At 59.4% G+C, this 25587-nt stretch overlaps 1 protein-coding gene across 1 annotated transcript; it reads left to right on the forward strand.

Annotated features, from left to right (window-relative positions):
* On the forward strand, positions 1 to 23713 carry SDC1 (syndecan 1). The gene is made up of 5 exons (XM_026519389.4): positions 1 to 364; positions 18973 to 19054; positions 19996 to 20459; positions 21284 to 21407; positions 21559 to 23713. The coding sequence occupies exons 1-5, from the start codon at positions 299 to 301 to the stop codon at positions 21726 to 21728; spliced, it is 906 nt and encodes a 301-aa protein (XP_026375174.2). The 5' UTR covers positions 1 to 298; the 3' UTR covers positions 21729 to 23713.
* The last annotated feature ends 1874 nt before the right edge of the window (positions 23714 to 25587 follow it).

Genomic DNA, 25587 nt, shown 5'->3' on the forward strand with positions numbered 1-25587 from the left:
GGGGGCTAGTTTTTGCAACGGCTAAGGGCCTGTGGGTTTATTATAAGGCGGAGCTCGGCGGGAGAGGTGCGGGCGGGAGCCGAGCGGAGCCGAGCGGAGAGGAATCCAGCTGTAGAGAGCAGACTGTAGCCGGCGGGTCCCACAGCCCTCGCCGTAGACAGCTGCGCGCGGGGCATCGCCCGAGGGTGCAGAGCCCAACGACCCGGAGGAGCCGGCCAGGAGCCCCGCGCAGTCCGTGCCGCGCGGCGCCGCCCAGATCCCCGCAGCCTGCCGCGCTCCCGCCGCCGGTCCGGGCAGCATGAGGCGCGCGGCGCTCTGGCTCTGGCTCTGCGCGCTGGCGCTGCGCCTGCAGCCGGCTCTCCCGGTGAGTGCGGCCCGGGGCCGGGCAGGGAGCGGCGGGAAGCCGGTGCTTGCAGACTAGCCGATGCCGCCGGCGGCACGTGGAGGGGGAGGGGAAGCGGGGACTTGCCTTCCCGCGCTGGCCCGGCGGGCCCGGGACCGTGACCGCGAAACCAGGGCTCTCGCCTCAATTGCCTCCGCCGTCGGTGGGCGCCGCGCCGGTTCCGCCGCTAAGGGCCGGGGGCTCGGGCTCCCCGGGGAGAGGAGCCTGCGCCGGGGCCCCATGCTCAATTATGTGAACGGGCTCCACTTGCGTCGGAGCCCCCCAGCCTGCGGCGCCGCCCGGGGTCGCCGGCTCCCCTCCGGTCACCCCGGGCACCACAGCGGCCGGGGCCCCCGCCGGCGACCCCGGGAAGATGCAGTGACCGAGGCCACAACGCCCCGCCCGCAGACCCTAATTTAAAGCAGACTCGCCGAGCCCGGGTGCCCGGCCCCTTCGGCGGAGGCAAGTTTGGGCGCAGCGGGGCCCGTGCGTTGGCAGAGGAGCCCCGGCCAGGGCTGCGCGGGGGTCGCGGTGGCGGCGGAGGTGGGGCCCTCGGCTTCCAGTCGGCGGCCCTAAGGGAGCCGGGCCGAGCTGGCAGCGGGAGGTTCCGGGAAGTTGGCTCCCGAACACCAGAGCCCTGCAGGAACCCAACTTTGGGGCTCCTGAAGTTGTGCTGCCAGCGGAGGGGCGCGTGCGGTGCAGGGCACGGCCGGCGCGGGCTGCGGCTTCCAAGCGAGTGGACCCCAGAATGGCTCTTCCCCTCCCCCGGCCTGGCTTTGTGCTGGAGCCGCGCGGAGGGAAGGCGGGTCCCTTGGCGCGCCCAGTGGAGCCGGGGGGGAAAGAGGGACAAATGTGGAGCCCGTGGCGGGGGGAGGAGGCCTTTGGGTAGGACTCCAGCCTCCACCTTTGGCGAGGGGTGGGTCCCCCCCTTTAAAGGGGATCTGGCCGACAAAGAGCATCCCGAGGGCCCCCAGAAAGTGATATTCCGCCCCCGCGCCGTCCGCTAGCCCGCCTTCCCCAATGGGGGCGCTTTGTTCTCGGCCCCTGTAACCCTTTCCTGGGAACCGCCCCGCAGCGCCGGCCCTGCCGTGGGCTGGGACCTGGGCGGCCGCCAGGTGTCAGCGCTGGCCGCCCGGTGTCCACGTCCACCCCCAGCCCCCACAGCCGCTGCAGGAGTCCCGGGGCCCTCCCCACGGGTTGGGTCGGCCATCCCCCGGGATGGAGAGGGGAGGTGCGGACGGAGCGGGGGGGCTCTTCCCCTTCCGGAAGTGGCGGTCTCTCGCCACCACATCTGGACCGCTGGACTTCCCTAGCTCTGGGTAAGGGAGGCACGTGGGCAGAGAAGGATCTCGGCCGGGGGGCGGGGGGAGGTGCCGGGTCTTCCCCTGGTAATGTGGCATCTGTACAAGTCTCAGCAACGCCGACCATCTGTGAGAGGGTCCCTCTACAGTAAAAGGACCTACCAGCTATTGAGAGCTATGGGGTATTTTACAGGGTCTGGCTCAGGTGAGGTGCTTTCCAGGCTCATCTGTGAAGAGCCCTCCCTGCTTTCCAGGCGACTGTTGTGTCTGGAAGTATTTTGAAGTCCAGCACAGGGTCCCTGATGCCTCTTGAATTGGGTTGGAGGTGGGGACCAGAGGCTGCCAAATCTGAGGGAGCCATGGGGACAGATAGGATTTCTGAGCTCTGTCTCCATGCATTCCTGGCTTTCAGGTCCAAGAAGTTGGCATCTGGCTGCTTCTCTCCTTAGGGCTGCAGCTTCTGTGGGACTCAGATGGTGCCTTGAATCATAGTTAATACTCCGGAGAAGAGAGTGGAGGTGTGTGGCTTACTTCCGCGGCCCATCTGGCCTTACCTGGCTGCTCCACTCTCTCCAGGCCTAAGATTGGGCCTCAGCAGAGACCTGAGATGGGGTTCTCCACCTCTTTCTAGCAGAATCGGGAGGAGCTCGGGTGGTGGTTCTTTTGCCCGCATTGGTGGAGGCTGGCATTCTCGTGAGCTGAGATCCCAGAGAGCCTGTTGACATGGGGGAGGCAGATGGTATGTGAGGTTCTCTGTGGACCGTGTTTCCCAGAGTTTCCTGTGTATTGGGTAAGGGCAGATGCTGCAGTAGGAGGCATTATATCTTACCTAGAAACTTCGACACACTACAGAGGGAGACACAGGACTGGGAGGCAGTTGAGTCTCAAGGGGGGAAGAAGGGAGTCTCATTAGAATGTGTTGGTGGGAGGGCTTCCTGGAGGAGGTGGCTGAGTGGAGCTTGAAAACCCTAAGCTTCGGAGTCAGATCTTGGCTTGGAGCTCAGGTTTTCCTTTTTCTTTTATAAAGCGTAGTTTGTTTTCTGTTTCCCAGCCCTGCCTTTTCCCTCTTACAATGGGTGTCCATGTTGGGTTTAAAGTGGGGACATAAAGTGGCATAAAATACCTTCCCCTCCTCCCTTCCTAAAAGAAATAAGGCAATGGGGTTTGCCTAAAATAAGAGGATGTGTCTACAGGTTGCAGAAATCTGGGCCTCTCCCAGGGTTCACTTTGGTCCCAGTGGGAAGCAGGTCAGAACCCCCTGGGGACCAGTGAGGTAGGGCGTGATCCTGGGCACCTGACTTTGAATGGGCAAGGGAAGTCTGCTAGGGCAGAAGGTTGCTTGAAACCACTCCCAAGAGACAAGAACAGGTTTGTCTAAAAAGGCTTCTGTGTGTTTCCCGTGGTCTTTTGTTTCTTCCATGTCAGAAAAATCGCTTGTTCTGGAATAGTTATTTGCTGTTTTCCTCTCCTTCGCTTTTCTCTTTCTCGAAAGGCATAAAATCCCTTTTTGCCCTAATTATGGGGGCTAGTAGAGACATTTCCCAAAGGCCTGGCAGAGTGGGTGAGGGGTGGGGGAGGCGCTAACTGCCCCCCCCCCCCCCGGGCTCAGAGCCTTCTCTAGGTGATGTCACTCCTGGCTTCAGATCCACCAGGAGGGTGGAGCTGGTTTAAGTCTCTACCTGTGGCTCATGGTGGGTTCCAATAAAACCTCATTAGCCGAGGCTGGTGGGGAGAGGGATGAGAAAGGAGAGAGGCCTGGAAAGAATTAGTGAAAAGCTTGAATTTTGTAGCATTTTATAGAGGACTATTTCCTATTGCAGAATTTTGGATCCTGAAATCCCTTGGGAATGAGGTATCCTTGGTATCCAGGTTTTCTTAGCTAAGAATCCATATTAACCTCAAAAGTATTCTTACTTTGGGCAGGACTCTGCTATATTCATTTTCCTTCCCTTTATTGACAGAAGAACACGAAACATAATCTACTCTGGGGATGCCGGGGTCCTTATTGCTGTCACTGTGTTACGTTAAGCATTTAGGGTTTGTTGAGCTCCGAAGAGCACTTTGCCCCTGGTGCAGGGTGCCCCCGGGTTCGTACGTTTTGAATTCTGGTTTGTTCTTTTGCTCTTTTTCTTCCTCCATCTCTGATAGCAGCCCAAGGTGACAGTTGTGGGCCCAAGTGTAGCAAGCAGCTTTTCTGTTCAGTTCTAACTTGCGCTTTTCTCCAGCAGTACTGAGACACTAAACAGATTTGAGAATGATTTCTAAGACGTGAGTTTTCAGTGCTGGGTGAGAGTTGTGCTTGTGCGTAACATTCAAGATCTGTGACACGTGCGGTGTGTGTCTTTGTGGACCCAGCTGGGACCCCTGCAGTATCCCTACTAGTACCTAGAATAACAAAGGCTGTCAAGGGAAGTGCTTACAGGCTTCCTCGGTGAACAGGTGTGAATGACCTCTGGGAGGAGGCCCCTGATGACCCCTGTGTTCTGACTCGCTAGTCACAGGTCGCCTGGACCTGGTGAGGCTAAGTCACTATAGGGCCCTCGTTCTCAGCGTGGATCCTGTCTCCGTCTCTTTACCCTGTTTGATGTGGATTGAAGGGCACGCATACTATGTGGCAGGCCACTGGATTAAGTAGAGCCCCAGGACGGAGTCTCAACCCTGCCACTAATTCACCGTGTAATCTTGGGTGGGTCAACTCACTTCCAAGTCTTGATGTCCTCTGAAAAGCGGACATCATACCTGTTCTCCCTGTCTTCTTTCTGTCATTTGCATATTCATTTCATAATGAGTGTTTGAACGTGTTTGGAAGTGAAAGTGCCAGAGAAAAAGGGAGCTATGGATGGAATTATAGTTCCCTTTGATTGAATGCCTCCTGTTGAGCGCTCAGTGCTTTCCTTACGTTTGTATTTCATCTTTACCCCAAACCTTTACGAGATACGTCCTTGTCCTCCTTTTGAGGATGGGGCCTATGGACGTGAGCCCCTCTAAGGGGCTGATGTGGAAGAACCAGGCTTCGTCCGATGTGTGGGCCTATGTGTATGGCCTGAATGAACTGATGGACTCTCAGGTGTCTCTGATGAAGCCCGGTATAGGAGGCTGCCTGAAACTTGCAAGGCCCTATGGGTATTTGCTGTTCCATCCCAGAGAACTGTGGGTGTGCGTGTTTTGGACGGAGGGGGCATTGGGCTGCTGAGCTGCCCAAATGGTGCCTTTGGGTGAACCCTGAGCATTGGCAACATCCTGGGCTTGGGCTGGGTTCACCCAATGGCTTAGGGGCAGGCAAGAGTGGCTCCCACGAGCCTAGGTCAGGAAACAGTGGGATCCATGAGAGCAGGGTGGGACATGCTCCCAGGTCTGATGCCCATGCAGGGACCATATGTCCTTGGTTTGGTGCAGAATGGCCTGATGGGGCGACTGTCCCCATGATTGGATGGTGCCTGCGTGCTTGTCCCCAAGGCAGCAGCCAGTCTCCACTGACTTTCATCTTAGGCACCGGGGAAATGATTTCGGAATTAGTAGAACCGTTTTTAAGCTTGGGAGGCAGGTCCCATGGTACCAGCCCGGTGATCAGACACCCAGGACTCCTGGCTCCTGGACTGGGCTCTCCTGCTGGCCCCCTCCAGCTCTCACTCTCGCTTCAGGAGCGGCCCTGTGAAGAACTGGTCATTAAATGATTTCTAGTCGTGGAACGCTGTTAGTTTTACAGAACAAACGATTTCCTGATTTCTTCCTTCTTTTCAACGACCAGTTTTGGAGTCTTGGGTTGAAAGCCCACCCCCCCTTGAGGGCCTGCCTAAGTGTGTCTAGAGAGAAGGAACGGATTAAGGGAGTCTGTGGAAAGAAGGCTTTTGGCGCCAGGATCCTGCGCCCTGGAATAGATTCAGCACGGTGTCATTTCCCTCCCAGCTGTTCCAGCAGACGTTGGGCTTTCGATGGGAGCGTGTCTTCTGGAACCTCCCTCTGAGCGGACTGGGAGTGCCCCGATGGCGCCAAGGGTGGGCAGGCAGGGATCCCTGAACACAAGGAAGCACGTTTGAGGCCACAAAGGCAAGACCCTGGGCCCGGGGTCACCTCAGCAACTGTGCGACTTCCAATCCAGGAGACACGGGGAGCGCCCCGCACAGCCTCTGGGATGGCCAGCTCAGTCTGCGTGATGGCTCTGCTTCGGCCTGTCCTCAAGGAGCTTATACTGGGGAGGGAGTAGGCTCTAGAAGGTCCTCTGTATGTCTGGGCCTGAGACAGGGGCATCTCGTTAGCTCCCCTGTTCTCAGTGCTCTGGGGCACAGAGGAGGGAGCTGGTGATGGCGGGCGGCCTGAAGGAAGGTGGGCTAAGCTTCCTCTGGAAAGTGTCCTGCTTCCAGTCGTGCTGTGCAGGTCTGGGGAGCCAGGGGTCTGCAGGGGCTCAAGTGTGTGGAGGCAGGCTTATGGGGGAGGGGAGTGCAGGGGGCAGTCCTGGGGCTTGGGACCACGGGTCAGGAGAGGGAGACCTGCTCCTCGACTCAGTTGTTTGCCCACTGATGTTTCCTGTGACTCTCGAACTTGGAGACTTCCAGCTGCACCCCCTTCTGTCTCTGGAGCTCCTTGAGGGTCTCTGTCCTGGCGTTTGTTTATGGCTCGAAGGGCTGCGTGGTCATATGTAGAGGTTGCTTCCCCTCTGGCCTTCAGTGCTGGGAAGACTCCTGTGACTCACCTGAGGGGTGCAGACCCCCCGAAGCTGTGTGTGTGTGTGTGTGTGTGTGTGTGTACGCAGGTGTGGGGTGGTGGGCCCGCAGCATGGGTTACAGCTACCCCTGAGCTTTGCTTGGGGGTCTTGACTCTGTTTCCCCATTGGGCTCTGCCGCTGGTTAGGCTGCAGTCTGTTTCGGGGGGAACCTGGTTCTCAGCTGCCTGCGGCTTCCTCTTTGGAAGCCAGGAAGCGGTCTTCCTCCGCTCTCTTCTTTTCCAGTGGACGTTTCCCTCTTTAGCTGCGGCTCTGATGCTCTCTGTCGCTGGCGTTAGAAGTCTTTGGAAGTTATTCCTCCAGAGAAGGGCGTCCAGGACACCTGTCCTTCCTAGTCCCAAGTTAGCCTCTCACTGGCCTGGGCAGGTCTTTGCCTCTCTGTGCCTCAGTTCTCCCATCTGCCCAAGGTGTCTCCTTCCCCTTCCTCTGTTCTGATGGCCGCGTGGTCGCAGAGACCTTGTCTTGGGGAGGGTGAAGGTGGCCAGGGTGGACTTGGCAGGGGCTTAGGGTCCTCTGCTGTTACTCTTCTAGGGACTTGGGACACTCCCTGCCTGAGGAGTCATCTGTGGGGGTGGAGGGCAGGGCAGGCTGCTTGGAGGAGGTGAACTTAGAGCTCAGTGTGGGAAACAGAGGTGGACAGGGGACCCTGGGCAAGGTCAGGCTTGGTGATGTTCACACACACCCAGGCATCCTGGCCACGTGCCCCAGGTCCGCTCATCAGCAGGAACGGAAGCCATGTCGGGCAGGTTGGGGCAGTGGGGCAGGCGGGCATGTTTATCGCTCCACTGTCAGCTGAGTCATGGTGCCAGGCCCACAGATCCTCCCCTGACACTCACCCAACCAGTCCTGACCATGAGCCCACTATGTGCCAGGCATGGGGTGGGGAGCAGCCCAGCGGGGCTGACTAAGGCTCTGCTGCCTGGCTTCCAGCCCTGGCCCTCCTCTTTGCTGCCGAGTGACTTTGTACAAGGGCCTCTCTTGGCCTCAGTGAGTCCATCTGTGAAATGGGGGGAGGGGTTAAAGAAGCTGAGGTGACCATCATTCATTGGGGTGTTCATGATGTCCTGCTGTGTCACAGGACTGGTGGGTGTCTGGGTGGGGCCTATCTCTGTTCCTGCTGCCTCGATCCCTGAGGGTCCTGAGCCCTCCCTGGTTTGACCAGATCTGAAGCCCAGGGCCTGGGCACCTGCCATGTACATAGCCCTGTGCTGGTGGGGAGCGGTCTACACCTGGTCCAGGGGCACACACAGGAGAGGATGGTCATGACTGGGACCAGAAAGGAGGGTTGGTCTGTGCAGACGGGCCAGAGGGGTAGTGACAGTAAAGGTCATCCACTGAGACAGGGTTCATCCCAGAATCCCACAGCAGTTTCTAATCAGGAGCTTGGGTCATTTTCTGGCCATGGGAAGTATTAGGGGAGGTGGTGCCCTGATGGGGGCAGTGGGAGTGGCCGAGGCTGCCAGTCCTGCTCTGGGACCATTCATGGCACCACTGATCTCCAGCAGTAAGAAAACTGTCCCACCACAACGATGCTGAATTCCCCATCTTTCCCACTTAGGGCTGCCTGGTACTTTCTGTGGCCACGCCGGCCCTCCTTGGAGGCCCTCTGCCCCTGGGTGGGTGGAATGTGGGGAGGTAAAGGAGGGAACTTTTGCAGGGCCAAGGTGCGCTCATCCACCCCAGACCCGGCACGTGCCAGCAGCGGGCGGCCCAGGGGGACGTGAGGACCGCTGTTTCCATGCCCCCTGCAGCACTGTGGCCGCTCGTGCCCGGGGCCTCGCCTGCCTGCTTGGGGCCTGGACTGTGTCGGCAGCACTGGTTCTTCTCTCCGTGGCTTGTCCACATCCCGGCTGCCCAGGAGACTGTCCAGGACCTTGGAGTCCCATCACTGGGGAGTGTCCCCGACGGGTATGGGATCAGGTTTGGGCTCGCAGGGCCCCAGGCTGCGGGTGTTTTGGGAGCCTCCGAGACTGTGGAGAGGCTGACATCACTCTACCTTCTCCCAGAGAGAACAGCTGGGGCATGACACTGCCATTTGCGGTGACCGCGCCTCCTCCGGGGTGCGTGCTGGGGACCGTCGGGGCAGCAGGACCTGCGGGCTGTGGGCCAGGCTAGGAGAAGGGGCACACCTCGGCCCAGGGGGCTCCTCAGGCTCTGCCCCTGCCTCCTCTCCCTGCCCCCACAGGCACTCTGGGAGTAGGGGGTGGGGGTGTCTGGGGGAGGAGCACAGTTGCAGTGTTTTCCTGGGGTCATCCTGGTTGTTGTAAGGTCCTGGGAGGGCCCTAAGGTCTGGGTCCTGGTCCTGGGAATTGTGTGAGGAGCGGAGAACCTGTGACCTCACCACCCCTACCTCTACCCACTGCAGAACAGGGCCATTCTTCGAGACCCCTACCTAGGGCCTGGGTGTCCAGGGAACACCCTGGTCCACCTTTCCTCCCAGTGTGATGGCAGCAGTCTGAGCCTGATTGCTTGGGTCTGCCTATCTTTGGGGTAGGTTCTGAGGCCCTGTAGCTGTGGGGCTGGGCAGGCCAGGTGGGATCTAGAACTGGCGGGCTAATTGGCATAGTGAGTGTCCCCGGGGACTGGAGCAGGGAGAGGTGTCCTGCGGAGGCTGGGAAGGGCACCGGACATGGAGTTACCAGGCTCCATCCCATCCTCCCTGTGTACCTCAGGCATGGTTCTTCACCTGTCTCTAAGCCTCAGTCTCCTCTTCTGTAAGTTGGGGGTTTTCGTCTGCCTCAGAGGGCTTTGGAAGAGATCCCAGGAAGTAATGTATGTGGCATGCTAGAGAGCCCCTTCCTTGCCTGGGCTCAGAGGAGCAAGTCTAGGGGCGCCTGGGTGGCACAGTGGTTAAGCGTCTGCCTTCGGCTCAGGGCGTGATCCCAGCGTTCTGGGATCGAGCCCCACATCAGGCTCCTCCGCTATGAGCCTGCTTCTTCCTCTCCCACTCCCCCTGCTTGTGTTCCCTCTCTCGCCGGCTGTCTCTATCTCTGTCAAATAAATAAATAAAATCTTTAAAAAAAAAAAAAAAAAAAAGAGGAGCAAGTCTAGGGGAGTTTTGGGGCTGACTCTGGGTAGGGGGTCCCCTGGGGAGAGTCCCTGATGGCTGTGGCTGGGGGAAGGAGTACAGTCTGACCTGGCCTGGGCGTGTAGTCAGTTCATGGGAGTGGCCAGCTGGCCTTACTCCGGTGTGCTGATACCAGAGGGTCTGAAAACATGCCTTCTGCCCCTTCTCAGAAACTGGAACCTTCACCGGCAGGCCAGACTCTGCTCGGCTCTGCCTGAGCCTCTCCAGGGGCCGGCTCCTGACCCCGACGAGGTGTGGGCTGGGCCAGTGGGCGGTGGGAGGAGGCCGGACCCAGGGCACCTGGGCAGGAGCTCAGGCCAGCTGAGCAGGACCCCCCCACGCTGTGGGGGGACAGTGGCTTTTCCCCAGAACTGCAGACTGAAGGTCGCCTAGGAGAGGGAGCTGGGCTAGGCCAGGCTGCGGGATGTTGGGGCAGGGAGGGCCCCACTTCTATGGTCCTTCCTTCCGCACTTTCCCCTTTGCCACCTCCCATGGAAATGATGGCTCTTTCTTCCTGAGGGTAAGAGAGCCACATGGTCCTCCCTGAAGGGTGGCTGACAGCATGCCTGCTGGATTGCCTGGCCACAAACCCTCTCCCTGGCTCTTCATTGGCTGTGTGCCCTGGGACTAATGACATGTCCCCTTTGCCTCAGTTTCTTTATCTGGAGGATGGATATGGTCCTGGAATCTAAGGTTATTGTGAAGATTAATTAATTCAGTTAAAGTGCTTAGATTAGTGCCGGGCACATATAGTACACAATAAATATTCGCTGTGATAACTAGTTTTTTTCCTAAGGTCTAATTCAGGTATTTCTGTTTTTTGAGTAACCCCCAGCCCAGGTTAAAGCCTGAGGTTCTTACTGCCACCCTTGAGTGCCCCTGAGCCCTGGGCACGGTGTCAGGGCTACTCCCCCTCCTGGGTGCCTGCGAGCTCCTAAGACTGGGGCTGCATCCGGGGTCTCTCTTCAGCTGCCTTAGCACCTCCCAGGAGCTCAGCGCTGGGCGTTCGAGGCTCTGCGAGCCTTCCAGCCCTCAGGAGGCCGCTGGTGGATGATACGCTGACAGTCACAGGGCCTAGGCTGCTCTGCTTCAGTCTGAGGTGGGAACCCACCAGTAACCTGGGGAGCAAGCTCAGCCTATTCAGACCTGGTCTTCGCGGAAAATTCTGCCGTGTCTTGCTTAGGCCCAAAACTCCCAGTTCCACTCTGCCATGGTACCCCCGTGGGACTCCTTCAAGGACGCTCTGTCCTTCTTGTGTCTTTGTCTGGGTTTCTAGCTGCCTCAGTGTCTAATCAGTCTGAATCGTACTTTGCCCCAGAGGCAGGTTCCCAGGCTAGCCCATTCTTCTGCATGTGGGAGGAGAAGCCATGTATGTCTGTAGCTCGAAGTGGGAACAAAGGGAATTTAGTCTTTCTTGGGTATGGAGTTGGCTGGCAACCATATTCTGACACAGGTTGAAAAATTTGCTCTTGGCATCTCCCAGCCCCTCTTTTGTAATCCTTTCCCATCCTCCATAGCTCCTACCCACCCCACTTCCAGAATGGGCCCCTCCCCCGTTAGAGCTGCTTTATACTCTAGTGTGAGTGACTAGTACCAGATAGCCTTCCCAGAGGCATTTTAAAGGAGATACTCTGCAACTGCGGGGACACCGATTGGGTAAATTTGGGTGAGGAAGAGTTCCCCTTCCCTGCGCACACAGCTGGAGCCCTGACTGGTTGCAGGTGTGTCAAAAGCTACAAGTTTCTGCCTCTGTGAAACCTGAGGATACTTTATTTAGATAGAGCAGGGGGAGGGTGTCTCCAGAAGCCCACGTGCCAGAGGTGTCAGGCCCCCAAGCCTAGTGGAATCTGGGGGTTAGTCAGCTAGAGAGGAGCACAAGGGGCCCCTCTGAAGGGTGACTGGGGAACCCTACACTGAGCTTCTGGTCTTCGCTGTCTTCTTAGGATAGCCAGGCCTGGGGAGGGACGGGGCCCTGGAGGCCTCAGCCGCTCCCTCTGTCCTCATGGGTTGCCAGTTGCCATCCCAGAGCCCCTTTGATTTGGAACATCTCCAGCACCCTGCCTAGGCTGTCACCCACCTTGGGAAGCTGAGAGCAATGACCCGAGTCCCTGCGGGCAAGTGCTTTCCCACCCTCTTACCGTGGTGTGTCCTCCCCCGCTGAGCACCGTGGTTGTGGTGCACCCCTCAGGTGGACGGCCTCCTGTGGCCGCGGCACCTGGCTGCCCCTCGAGGGCAGGCCTTGACTTCCCAGCCGTAGACTGGGGACTAGGAGCCCCTTTGCCGTCACTCATTGGACAGATGGGGAGCTAGAAACGGCATATTTTCCAAGGTCATCCAGTAAGTTGGGAACAGAGCCCAGGCTAGAACCAGGTTTTCTTGGTGTTGGGTTTGGTCACTTTCCCCTGGCCATCTCTGTCTGGCTCCCAGGGCAGCCCGGCCACAAAGGCTGGCAGGGCCAGGCTGGGCAGCCTTGCTCAACGCCCAGCCCAGGGCGCTGGCGGGCGGGTGGGGAAAAGCCGAGGAACTGGTCTTCCAGCTCTGCGGCCCCACACCCGGCCCTCAGCTGGGCCCGTTCTGAGACGAGTCCCAGCACGTGGGCTGTGAGGCGGGCGCCAGCTCTGGGGAGGGGTGGGTATGGGGGTGCTGGTGGCAGCTCTGACCCGGCTTGGGCATCGGGCCTGGCGCTGGCTGCCGGGATCCTCCCTCCCTCAACGCAGCCTTGTCCTCTCCGGGTACTTGACACAGGCGGAACGGGCCAGGGCAAAGGGCTCTGGATCTTGACCTCATTTCCCATCTGGAAAGCCCAACATTTAGTGCCATGGGAAAGGCTACTGTGGAGGGGCTTTCAAGCTGGTATGGATGCCGCCCCGCACCCCGGCCCTGCCCTGGAACCCCCCCGCGTGGGGAGGTCTGTGTCCCAGTGGCCGTGTGGAGACAGCTCAGGCAGGTTGTGTGCGTGAATGGGGGAAGGGTACCCAGCGGGGGTCCCCTGGACATGCTGATGGGGGGTGGGGGCCTAGGCGCCCTCATGGCTGCTCAGGGTGACAGCAGACTAAGTCCCTTGTCACCCGGCTGCCCTGGGCCGTGCCCATCACGCCCTCTGCAAGTCCCAGCTTGACTTAGTTCTGGAAGAGAGACACTGAGCCGATAAATCACTGCCTGTCAGGCTGGAAACGCTGATGGGGCTCTGAGGCACTGGTGGGGCCCCCACCTCCTGTGAGTGTCTTCACTGGGGGAGATTTCAGGGTCTTGAGGCCAAAGCTGGGAGATCTGTGCCTCTCAGGGCCCTAGGCACGTCTCCCTGGCAGCCCCAAGTTAGGAAAGGAGGCTCCTGAGAGAAAGGGATTTAGCCGCCACCGCTCGGATCGCCTGGGGCCGGAGAGAGCCCGGTGTCTTCTGGGCCCTGGCCCGTAGTCCTGCCCCTCCCACCTACCCCGGCCTGGCTGTCTGCGGCCACCGTGTCACCCCTGTACTGCTCCAGCCCCACGGACAAGGAGTTGGGGCCGCTGCTCCCATGTCCCAGCCTAGCCTGTCAGAGCACTAGGGGGGTTGAGGGTACTCTGGCCAAGCCCCTTATGTTGTCTAGAGAGAGGCAGGGAGCTGCCCAGGTCACCTAGCAAGGGGGTAGTAGAGCTGGATGTGCCCCCGGTCAGGCTCTTTCCCCCGCCAACCCTGGCTCTGGTCCTTTCCCTGAGACCCTGGATGCAAGATGCTTTGGGTTTGACCTGCCTGGCCCCTTGGGTCCGTGCTTAGGCCATGTTAGCCGGGGCTAAGGGAGGGCGTACAAACGATGCCCCCGACGAGGAAAGCCATCACAAACCCCACTGCCTTAGGGCACCAGGGTGTTCGGAGAGCCCTAGGAGTAGGGCTGCGTGTTCTGCAACATTCTTTTCCCCTGCCACCCCCTCCCCCTGTCTCTCACCCCATCTCCCCGGGCAGGCAGATACCCCTGAAAGACTGCAGTGAGGCTCTGCATCATCAGAAATGCAGAGAATGTTCCAGAGCCATCTTGGGTCCCTTTGCCGCTAGGGCTTATTTACGGGGTTCTGTTGCTCTTTGGTATCTCTTCCCTGGACACAACCTGAGTAAGGGTCTTGGGACCTTTGCAGGGGTTTGCCTTCCTCGGCGCCCAGGCCCTGGGCAACTCTGGGCTAGAAGTTTTCCTGTCCAGGTGAGTGTTCTCCAAGTATAGTCTGCATCCCACCCATAGGACTGGGGACTTTGTTCAACAGCAGAGTCCTGGGCCTTTGCCCCAGACCCACTGAATCAGCCTCAGGGATGGAGCTCAGAAGACGTCATCTCTGGTGGGCTCCTGGTGATTCTCAGGGACGCTGAGGAAGAGAGCCCCTGGCCTGGACAAAGGCGATGGTTTGAATGTCCCCTTCGGTCAGTTTGGCACCTTGATGCACAGGTCGGGGGTAAAGGCTGGGGTTTTGTAGCTCTGAGACCTCAGGCCCCAAGAGTTATGAACTCTAGGTGTGTGTTGAGGGGGGAACCGGTCCCATTTCCTTAGTTCCGTAGATCTGACCAAGAAACTGAGGGGGTGAACATTTCTAAAGAAAATATAAATCTGTTCACCCTCCTGAGAATGTCTGCTGCCTCGTGGGATCTCAGTGGGTGGGAAGGATGGGTGTTTGTCCTGTCATGTCTGTGGGGCCCACCTGCCTGTTGACCCCACCGCTGGGCTCTTGGAGCCAGTTGGGGGTCCCTCCGGTCAACAGCCCCAGAGGCAGCACCAAGGCTGACTGCTGAGGAAAAGCTGTGGCCAGCCCTTTTCTTTCTGGCTTCCCTTGAGACGAGTAGGGCTGTGGATTCTGTGACTTGGCTCCTACCACCGCAGCAGCCCGGGCTTTGTCGTCCCGCTGGATAAACAGCGACCGGCAGGTACCAGAACCTCCCTGCCTGCCGGACGGTGAGCCTGCCACTGTCCTGAGGTCCCCGGTGTTGCCGAGGTTGGTGACATGGCGCTGAGCACTGTCTTACTCTCCCCAGGTCTGCCTGGGGGCTTCAAGGCCCAGCCCTTGTGTCCCCTGGAGGGTGATCCTCTGTGCCCCAGCCACCCTTTTGGAAGACCGAGGTCGGGTTTCTGGCTGTGTGCCCTGGGAGCTTGCCAGGACCAGGGCCAGACCACATCTTTTCTCTCCAAAGCCCCTGGATGGTATCCCCTGAGATTTGCTGTCCAGGACCGTGTTTAATATCAGTCCGTGACCTTCTTACACGGTGTTGTATTTCTAGCAGCATGTTCCCTGGAGAACAGCACAGTCCTGTGAACTCAGGAATGCTTTCTAGAGGATTCGTGCTTTATCCACTGCTTAAGTCAGGCGGCAGGTGACACATGGTTAGTGACTCAGGGTGTGGGTTGGAAACCGCAGGTCTTTGGACCTGTTGGCTGCAGTTGATGGGGTGGCGGGAGTCCAGCGAGCAGCTGGACAGGCAGCCTCTTCCATTCGTCCAGAGTCCGCCATCCTCGCTCGAACCTCTCCGACATATCCACTTGGTATCCTGACTTGTCATCGATCCTACCATGGAGCTCTTGTCCCCGAGATGTCTTAGAGGGATGCTGCCACATGGCCTCAGGCCTGTCGGCCAGCCAGGGCAAGGGGTGGAGGTCGGATGGAGGTCACCCAGGAAAGTGGCCTCTCTATGGCCGATGCAGGGTGAGAGCTTGGCTTGGCTTGAGGCTCTGCCTTCTTGAAGCTCCTCTCTTGGCCCTCTGCCTACAGGCTCCCGATCTGTTCTTGGGAGTGGCTGGCAGCAGCCCGATGCAGACTCCCAGCCCTTGGCAGCTGTGAAGTGTGGCCTGGCACCTTGGTCCCCTTGGCTGCTGGGGTAGGGGTCAGGGATTCTTACTCTGTGACGCTCTCCTCCCGTGGCACGGGAGCCTGTGGCCGTGTTGATGAGACTGGCATCTTCGTGTACGTGCCGCAGAAGCGCAGACAGGCGCCTTAAAGTGGATGGGCCTGCTAGGGGGTCTTTCGTGGCTGGGGGGAGGGAGAGAGCTGGGTAGGTGAGGGCGAGCACCTGCAGCCATGGCCCTGGCCTTGGGCAAGTCCCTCACCTTGTCTGTTTCAGTTCCTTATCTGTGCGAGAGCTGATCTCGCCCTGCCTGCCTCAAATAGAAGGGTAAAGGTGGAAAGGGATAGAAAGTGTTTCCCGCGTGGGAGAATGCCTCAGTGTCTCATACCCTCTTTCCTGCTCTGCTGGAGCCCTGACTCCGGGGCCCCTCTCAGTCCCTCCAAGCGGCTTGGGGGTGGCCAGACGACCACTGTGGCCAAGATGGGAATGGGCTAAGTTCCTCTCATACTCCATGCGTCTGCCCCACGACATCCGCCCTCCACTGAAGCCAAACCTGGCTTTGGCCTAAAGGCTGGTGGGCTTCTAAGGGTCTGGAGCAAATCGGCCCTTACTTTGAGCAAACCAAACGTGTGAATGTTTAGATCTTCCCATAGGGTTTTGGTTTGTTAGATGAAAAGCTGGTCTTCCTGGGACTCTGCAGAGATTAAGGAACCCCATTCAAGGTGTGAGCTGGCCTGCTGCTGGAGGTGGGTTCCAAGCTGGGCCGAGCTGTCCCGGAGCAGCCCTGAGCCGTGGCTGCGGGGTGGTCCCGGAGGGACCCAGGGCAGAGGCAAGGCTGCCAGAGAGCCCTGCATGCAGAGGCCCTGGGGACAGCTGGCCACAGGCTCTTAGCACAGCTGCCTAAGTGAAACCGGAAGTCTCACCCAAAAATGCCGGAGTCATCTGGCACCTAGCGATCCAAGTTCAAACTCAGCAGTTTCTGCTCATTTCCTCCCCAGGGAGTTGAGGGCCTCACTAGGGTTCACGCTGGAGGGGTTGGGGAGGTCACTGCAGCCCTTCCCCTGCTGGAGACCCAGCCCTGAGAGGGGAGGGACTGCCCTGAGGCCAGGGAGCTGGTTTCAGCAGAGAAAGCGTTTGCTTAAGAGCTTGTTGTGTAAATAAGATCGCACAGGGATAAGCTGAGCAGAGTTGAGGGAACAAATTGTTTTTAGGGACTGGGCAGATTCCGTCTTACCTGGTGGTGAAAGAGGCCCTGTTCTTGGGAAACTGCTAACCTGCTGGGGCTTCTCCGGTAGGTGAGAGGCTGGGCCTCCTGGGTGTCTGCCTCCCCTCACCTGTGAAATGGGGCCTGGGCCCCAGACTCTGGCTTCTGCTGGAAGATGCCGCTCTCCTGACAGTACAGCCGAGGCTGCTCTGGCTGGAGCCCTGACCCCCACGTGGAGCATCTTCTCCAAGGGAGGGAGGCGGTGCATTGGGGGGAGGCGCTCTGCTCATCTTCTAGGGCCTCCTTGGGAGCGCTGAGGGCAGGCAGAAGCATTGGGTGAGGGGAGTGGGGTCTCAGGGAGTGTGGGTGGGTGGGGGGCCCCTGAATGCTTGTGCCCCCCCCCCCCGCCAAGCTGCCCTGTGGGCAGTAGTGTGCTGCGGGCCTGGGACGGGAGTACGTTGGGGTGGGGGTACCCACTCTGTGCCTGCCCGGTGAGCAGTATTCTTTGCTCCTGAAGGGTACAGGCTTAGGGGAGGCGAGGGGCAGCTTCGAAGCTCTGTGGAGACAGGACAGGTGTTGGGAGCACCATCTGGGGACAGTGTAGGCAGGATGTGGCCTGAGGTGCAGGTGGGGGACAGGGATGAAGAGTTCGTGTAGATGGGCCACGAGAGCCCAGACGGGCCCTTCTGGGGCCAGAACATTTTTCTTGGGGGTGGGGGGAGACGTAGAGTTTGCGTTTTGTGCTTTCAGAGGAAGCTCAGTGGTATTTCTAGCCTGGTGGTTTCTACACGTGTCTGAAGCTTCCCTCTGACCTGAGCCCCTGGATGCGGAGCCCCCACCTGGTCCAGCCCTGCCCCAGGCAGCCTCAGGAGGCCACGGTCTTGTCTGTCCCTCCCTGCTCTGTTCCACTCTAGCGTGAAGCTCCGTGGCCTGTGGCCAGGACCCAGGAAGGCCTCTTGGGCTGAGGAGGCCTCACTCCCTGGAGCCCAGCCTTGGGTTTCCTGTGCCCCGGCTCCGTCCTGCCTCTCTTCTGAAACCCCACCACCTCCATCCCACCTCTTCCCAGCAGGCGCCCGAGTGCTCGTATCCATGCCGAGCAGCTCTCGCTCCCCGAGTTGGCGCAGCGGCGGCTGTCGGTGGGGTGCTGACCGCGGGCCGGGCTCTGTTAGGTCCTTCAGGAGCATCCCCTCAGTGAATTTCTGCAGCAGTCCTGGGACGTAGATATTACTACTGTCCCCATTTTACAGATGGGGAGACTGAGGCCGTAAGAGGTTTAGTGCTGTCCCCAGGGCTCCTCAGCTAGTCAGTGGCCCAAGGTCAGGGGTCTCTAACCCCGGGCACTGTGAACTGTCCGGCTTTGCCTGTTTCTTGTGTTTGCTCGGGCCCCTGACGTTGGGCCCTCCAGAGATGGCTGTATCACGAACTCATCTGGGTCAAAGGCTTGTTGCTGAGCAGGACCCTCATAGCTACCCTTCCTGCCGCCTGGCTGTTGGGTCTTCCCTTCTCCAACTGAGTTCTGGAGCTAGCGTTGGGGAGCCCTCCACCCCCCCACATCGCCCTGCTCCAGGCTCCTCTGCAGGCTGCTCGGCTCTGTGGTGTGTCTCGCCTCCTCCCGGGCCCACTCTTGGTTCTGCGGGTGCAGCCCCAGCCTCGGGAACCGCCCTCTGGCCTCTGCCGCCGCTCAGAGCTGCACCGGGCGGACAGGTTCTGGACGGCGGTTTGCACACACGGTCCCCACCAGGCCCAGAGCCCATTCGTTGGCGCCTCCTGAGTGCGGAGCCTCCCCTAGATCGGTCTCATTTGTCCCCAGCCTGATGGGCACCCTGTCCTTCCTTTCGCCAGGCGGCCTGGGCCCAGTCCTTCCCATGGATGAGAAAACAGGCCAGGTGTGGGATGGAGCGCAGTGGCCAGGCCTGGGGCTGTCCTGTGTGGGCCACCCTGCCGCAGCACAGACGCCTCCTTCCGTGCCCATCTCTGACCTCTCCCCACCGTTAGGCCCTCGGTGTCCATACCCTGGTGCCCAGCATGCCCGGAGAGTGCCTCTCTGGAGTCATGTTACTGGGGGATTGTTCCTGGGGCTCCAGAAAACCCCAGTCTTGGACCCTGAAGCTCCCTGGCCAATGGCCCCAAGACCTGATTTTCAGTGTAGGGTGAGCTGACAGGGTCCCACTGGGGCCACAGTCTCTGTTCCCAGTAATGGCGTCTTCTGCTGCTTTCCTAAGAGCAGACTGAGCTGCTCGGGGCAAGAGCCCCGCCCCCTCTGGTATGTTTTTGCCCGGTCAGCACCTGGCACAGGGCTGTGTTGTCATAGCATTCGGGGGTGTGTGGGGGACCAGAGGGCTGCCCTGAGCTGAGGGCCCCGGGGCCACACACAAAGGTTTCCTTCCTGTGCCGTGTGCGTGTGTAGTGGGGGGGCTCACTCAGCTGTTCTAGGACAGGGACCCCAGAGTAGCAGGGCCTCGGCCAAGACTCCACTCATACCCCTTTCTGATCTTTTTACAGCAAATTGTGGCCACGAATGTGCCCCCCGAAGATCAGGACGGCTCTGGGGATGACTCTGACAACTTCTCTGGCTCCGGTGCAGGTGAGCTGACATGAGGGGCCCCCCAAGATGGCAGTCAGGCGGCCCCCCTGGCTGGGTCTGGAAGGTGATGCTAGGGTAGAGAATGGGGTCCACACTGCAAGGAGAAGGCATGTCTGGGTTGGGGGAGTGAGTGTTGGGGTTTCAGGAGCCCCCAGGGCTGTCCACTGCAGACAGACCTGGGCTTGTATTCTCCTGACTCCCTGGGCAACCTTTGGAAAGGTGGACTTCTCCGGGCCTCTATTTCTTTATCTGTAAAATGGGAAGATATCTTGACTTCATAAGACTGTTAGGAGCTGTAAGGTAACATAGAGCCTGGTGGGGTATGGATCTTCCATAAACGTTCCCTGATCTTCTCCTATGTCCCCTTTCCCTGGGGGAGTGAAGTCCTTGAGTGGGAGGGGATCAGAGAGGCCTCCCAGAAGGAGGGGCTCTTGAGCAGGATTCTGGAAGAGGCTCGAGACCATCCATGGGGAAAGTGGCCGAGGTAGGGGCTTGGGAGCTGGAAGGTAGGACCCAGGCCTCTGTTCTTGGGGGGGGCTGGGCCTTTCTGGGGGAGAGGGCTGGTGAACAGGGAGGGGACCAGGAGGTGTGTGTACTGGGAACAAGGCCTTCAGGCTCCTGAGAATGCCCCCACCCAGGGAGCGGGCTTCAGCAGCCACAGGAAAGCGCCTTCACCTACGGCCTTGATGTGTTATGGCTCTAGAGACCACGCTGTCCCCAGGCACGAGCAGCAGGAAAGGGCAGCTTTCCTCATCCGTTTTGCAAAGCGGATTTCACCTCAGCTCTACCCTGGGGAAAGAGCTTCTCATGAAAGGGTTTGCTGTCTGGCCTGGGCGTCAGAGGCCAGGTCCTTGCCCAGGTCTTCCTCACTGCGTGAGCTCGGCTGATCTAGACGTTCTGGGCGTTCCCCGCTCCAACGAGCTCTGCTTCTGGGCCTCCAGGTGCTCTGCAAGACATCGCCCTGTCACAGCAGACCCCGTCCACCTGGAAGGACATGGCGCTTCTGACGGCTGTGCCCACGGCTCCAGAGCCCAGCGGCGCGGGGAACACCGCCGCCTCCACCTCCGTCTTGCCCACGGGAGAGGCGCCTGAGGAGGGAGAGGCGGTGCTCGTGGCTGAGGTGGAGCCTGGCTTCACCGACCGGGAGAAGGAGACCACCCACCCGCCCAGTGAGACCACGCCGCACCCAGCCACTCACCGGGCATCAACAGCAAGAGCCACCACAGCCCAGGGGCCTGCCACCTCCCACCCCCACAGGGACATGCAGCCCTCGGCTCCGGTGGGACCTGGCCAGCTCGACCCTCACACTCCCAGTGTGGAGGACGGAGGTCCTTCTGCCACCGAGAGAGCCACGGAGGATGGAGTCTCCACTCAGCTCCCGGCCGGAGAGGGCTCTGGGGAGCAGGTGAGTGCCCCCTGCTATAGTCCTCTGTGTTCCCAGCGTGGCTGCTGCCGCCTGGGAAAGGACAGTGCATGGCGCTGAGAGGCACTGGCTCGGTCATGGGCACACCCACTATCCTGTGTCCTGTAAGCACGTCCCATCCCCGCCGTGAGCACAGGGTCACGAGGTCCCACCTGCCCCCTGCCTCCAGGGCCGAGCCCAGGACAGGACAGACTGAATAGCAGACTAGAGCAAAGGAGTCCTTCAAGATCGCCTGCAAGAGGGCTTCCCAAACTTAAGCGAGTGTGAAAGTTCTACTCGCTCTAACTTTCTATTTTACAGTTATGGTGACTTTACACTTTACATTAAAATGAGTGTATTTCTTTTCTTTTTAAAGATTTTTATTTATTTGTCAGAGAGAGGGGGAGAGAGAGAGAGAGGTGTGGGCACACAAGTGGGGGGGCAGGGGCAGAGAGAGGGAGAAGCAGACTCCCTGCTGAGCAGGGAGCCCGATGCGGGACTCGATCCCAGGACCCTGAGATCATGACCTGGGCTGAAGGCAGACACTTAACCCGCTGAGCCATCCAGGCATCCCCCAGTCTATTTTCATGTAAATACATGGGCCTGGTGTCCCTTGATGTGCTGTCTCTGCCACAGTCAGGGTCTGGTGTGATAGGATGAGAGGTACCGGCTTTGGGGGCCCAGGAGGTCTGGATTGGCTGGACCTGAGCTGGTGGCAGTGGTGATCGGGAGGCCCCAGCTGCTGCTGGGTTTGCAAATAAAACTGAACGCTGCTGCCGGCAGGGGCCCACCCCACCCCAGCCTGAGACCATCTCTGCCTCCCGTAGGACTTCACCTTTGACCTGTCTGGGGAGAACATGGCCGGGACGGCTGTGGAGCCTGACCAACGGAATCAACCCCCAGACCATGAGGCCTCACAGGGCCTGCTGGACAGGAAGGAAGTGCTGGGAGGTAAGTTTCGCTCAGGTGGGTGGGAGGGGGACTGTAGTTGTCCCTGGAGCCAGGCTGACCACGGCCACCATGGGGGCCCCGCCTGGTGTGGGGGGGACCGTCACTTAACCCACGGAGCCCCACACCGAGCCGGCCTGTCTGCCCCCAACAGGGGTCATCGCTGGAGGCCTCGTGGGGCTCATCTTTGCCGTGTGCCTGGTGGGTTTCATGCTGTATCGGATGAAGAAGAAGGACGAGGGCAGCTACTCCTTGGAGGAGCCGAAACAAGCCAACGGCGGAGCCTACCAGAAGCCCAGCAAGCAGGAGGAGTTCTACGCCTGACGGGGACTGTGCCCCTCCTCCCCCTGCCATTCGCTAGGCCCCCACTTGGCTCTTCCGTGAAGCACCGCAGGCCCTCCACCATGCGACCTCCCCAGCGCCCTGCGCACGGACCCCCGGGCACGCTGGGGGCTCTCCACTCTGCTTCTCTGACTTCTGCCTGGAGACCTGGGTGCAGGGGCTTTCTTGCGCGTGACCTTCCCACCACAGCCGGCACCTGGCATCGCCTTCTTCTGACTCAGTTTCTCCAACCTGGAGCAGCCCCTCCCCAGGCCCAACTCTGGAGGGAGAGGCGACCCTGCCGCTGTGGCCCCAGCTGAGCCCGCTGGCTGGGGGCTGGTACATCTGTAGCACTTGCTGGCGGAGACCCCCGATTGGGGGTCTTTCCACCCCCCAGGGGTGGGGAGAGGAGTTCAGAGCTCCATCGGATCCACATCGTTTTGCCGGGGGGGGGGGGGGGGGGGCGTCTCCTTTAGATATCAACTTGTTTTTGCACATGTTTCCTCTCTAGTCTCTCTGTTCATAGCCCAGTAGACTTTGTTACTTCTGAGGTAAGTTAAGTAAGTTGATTCGGTTACCCCCGTCTTGCTTCCCTAATCTACGGCGAGGAGACAGCATCAGGGTTCAGACTTTTTATTGTGTTTTTTGTTTTTTGTTTTTTGTTTTTTAAACTAGGAGAACCAAATCTGAAAGCCAACATATAGGTCTAGTTTGTGTGTTGTCTCTGAGTTTGTCACTCACGCGTGCAACAGGGTATGGAATGTCTGCCGGGCGGCCCCGCGGCTGGGCTGGCTGATCCCGGCTGCCCACGGGCGGTCACCTCTGGGGCGGCCGTGCCCGCGCCCGTGGACCGGGGCTGCTGCCGTGGGTGGCCTGCGGCGAAGCGGAGGAGCCATGGGAGAAAGGAGTCCTGGCACCTCTGGCTGGGACCGAGGAGAGAGGACTGTGGAGCGGGAGACGGGGCAGTGGCCCCAGAGAGCCTCCCGCAGGACTGAGCCCTGCCTTGGGTGCCCCAGAATATGTCTCTGGGGGACATTTTCTTCTGGAAGGTGACATGAGGGGCCTGGGCACACCCGGCACGGAGCCGTTCCACGCAGGACCAGGCTGACCTCCGATGAGCTCCTGTGGCCCTGCCCTGGAATCAGGAATGTTCCAAAGAGTGATAGTCTTTTGCTTTTGGCAAAACTCTACTTAATCCAATGGGTTTTTCCCTGTACAGTAGATTTTCCAAATGTAATAAACTTTAATATAAAGTAGTCATGTGAGCTCTCCTGCCTTTGCTTCTTCTCTCTGCTGGTCGTGTGGACGTGACCAGCCTTTTCTCTAAACACAGATGATATTGGGAAACTCGGCCAAAAACTCTGTGCCTTTATCTTTCCCATGGGGAGGGATTCTGGGGCCAGAGTCCCTCTGGTTTGTTTGCTTTTCGTTTTTTTGTCTTTGCTAAAATTTTTCTGGAGGTCAGTAGGTTCAGCCAAGGTTATAGAAGGCCTGATATAAATTTCTGTGTTGCCAAGCCTGAAGCACTGTCTCCTCAACGGCTGGAGAAACTGTGGCGGCTCCAGCCCATCTTCGGCGGAGGCCAGGGGCCCCATAGCGGCCCGGAGCCAAGGCCTGCCTCTCAGACACCTTGGACAGACCTCCTCTCACACCTTTGCTGGGACCCGAGGCCCCCAGCCCAGGCCTCCTGGGAACCCCTCTACTTGCCTATTTAATTTGACAACGTTCCAGCTGCTCTGTTGGCTGTTCCAGGAGGGGGGCCTCTGTGACGCAGAGAGATGCACCGTCAAGTGAAGGGAACCTGTGCTCTGTGTTCGATACTGGGACTTTCTGCCTGGAGTGTGTGACTGGACACAACTGGGGGGGGGGGGGAAGGGCATAGGGGAAAGGGTGGGGAACGGGTCCGCGACTGCTCATCCCCAGATGGCGCCGAGCCTGTGGCTGGGCCCATTCATGTAACTGTAATAAACGGCACTTGTCATTTTGGGCTGTGGTGGTCGTTGAATCTCTTCTTGGCCTGGTCATGCCCCCCCCCGTCCTCTTCTTGGAGGGAGCCTGGCTCTGGGCCATGCTGTTGGTTGGTGAGGAATAGCGGGATTAGTGTCGGGCCCTGGGCAGTAAGGGAGGGCTGGGTCCCCCTCTGCCCTGGGTCTGGCCTTTGTCATCTCACCTCCTCCCAGGGCTCTCGGTCCTACTGTCTCCTGCCCCGCCCGTCCTTCTTGCTGTCCTTCCAGATCATTTCCTAACTTGTGGACGTGAGGGCTCCTTACCGACTCCAAGTCGGTTAGCTACTCTGTGCACTCGTCCTACAACTCCGGAAAGCTCACCAGCGAACGGTCTCAAGGCCTCAAAGCCTAAAAATGTCCGTACATTAAGGAAAAAGTACAGTGAAAATTTTGGAGGTTGAAAATGTGCAACGTGTGGTAGGAGCCCTTGCGTTCTAAGGGCATCTGGCGGCTCTCCCCTTACTGTCCCAGCCAGGCGGCTGACGCCCACCTGCCCCTCAGCTGCCCCTCCGTGGCAGGTCTCCCTGCCTGGGGCCCTGGGCATCCGCCCCTCAGGCCCTGGGTGCTGGCCTGCTCCCTAGGTGTGTCCTGGGAGCGCAGGGCAGGAGGGACCGCTCCTTCCAGGCCCTGCACCCATGGGGTGGGGAGCGCAGACTCCGGCCTGCTTTGCAGAGTGTCCTTTCGCCGACGTACCACGCTTGAAGGGTTTGGAGGCTCAGACAAAGTCCTTCACTCATTCATTTGTTCAACATCAAAAACCCCGGATGCCTGTTTTCTGCCAGCCCCTGGGCTGCACGGTGAGGGCAGGGTCGTAGAACAGGCACCTTCCTACTTCGAGCTCACCGTGGGCCAGATGCTGCCGGACACCACTCCTGGCTCGTCTCCTCACCGTGTCTGAGACCGCGCCGCTGCTGTTACGTCCACTTCGCAGACACAGCCTGGCCCGGAGAGGAAGCAGCTTGCGCACGGTCGCAGCCAGGGAGCAGTGGAGCTGGCTTTGGAAGCAGGCGGCCTGGCCCCTGAGCCCACAGCGGGCCGTGCACCCACGGCAGGCGGCACTGGGACCCAGGAGGGTTGGTGGCCCTTCTGCATGGGACCTGCAAGGTTCCAAGACCCAGTGTCCCTGGGCCACCTGCTCCTGTTCTCTCCAAAGGGCGAAGCTGTACCACTGCCCACAGCTGCTCTTGCTCTGCTAAGTGCCCCTCCTGCTCTGAGCCCCCGCCAGGGTCACCCCCACCCGACGCACCCCCGCTACAGGATGGAGCCATAAAGGCGGCTTTACTGAGGGAGACCCCGGGGAGAGAGCTGCAATGTGAAGGGTTACACAGCATCTTCATAGTCCTCGGGCACCCCCTCAAGGAATTTCTCTGCCCCTTTCTTTTCAGGCCTCAGCTTCGTGCCCTACTCCCCATGACCTTGACACGCTTCTCCCCTCTTTTCTGCTTTCCCAAGACTCTCCCCCTCCATGCTGGGGACTGGAGCACTGAGCGCTAGTTCCTGTCTTCCTCAGCTTTCCATTGTACCCGCACGCCCGGCCATGTGTCCGTCATTGTGTGGGGATGGGGCGCTTCTGGAATTTTCTGCCAAGAGTGCTTTCGAGCTATTTTCTAAACTAATGAGCCATCTTCTCTTACACTGATGGCGTTGCCTTCTTAGTTTAAGCCGGGTTCTGCTTTAAATGGCACCTTCTGCCTTGTTTGCCTGTCAGGTTTTGTTCTGGCTCGCAGGCTCACACGGTGCTTTCACTTCCAGAACAGAGATGCGCCGTGTGGCTCTCAGGGATGTCGCGGTCCGGGGGCTCGGTGTGGGCTGCTGGGGGGAGGTGGGCACTCAACCCAGCGTGGCGTCAGGGTCAG

This window comes from Ursus arctos, unplaced genomic scaffold, assembly GCF_023065955.2.
Source record: "Ursus arctos isolate Adak ecotype North America unplaced genomic scaffold, UrsArc2.0 scaffold_8, whole genome shotgun sequence".
NCBI classification, from domain to species: Eukaryota; Metazoa; Chordata; class Mammalia; order Carnivora; family Ursidae; genus Ursus; species Ursus arctos.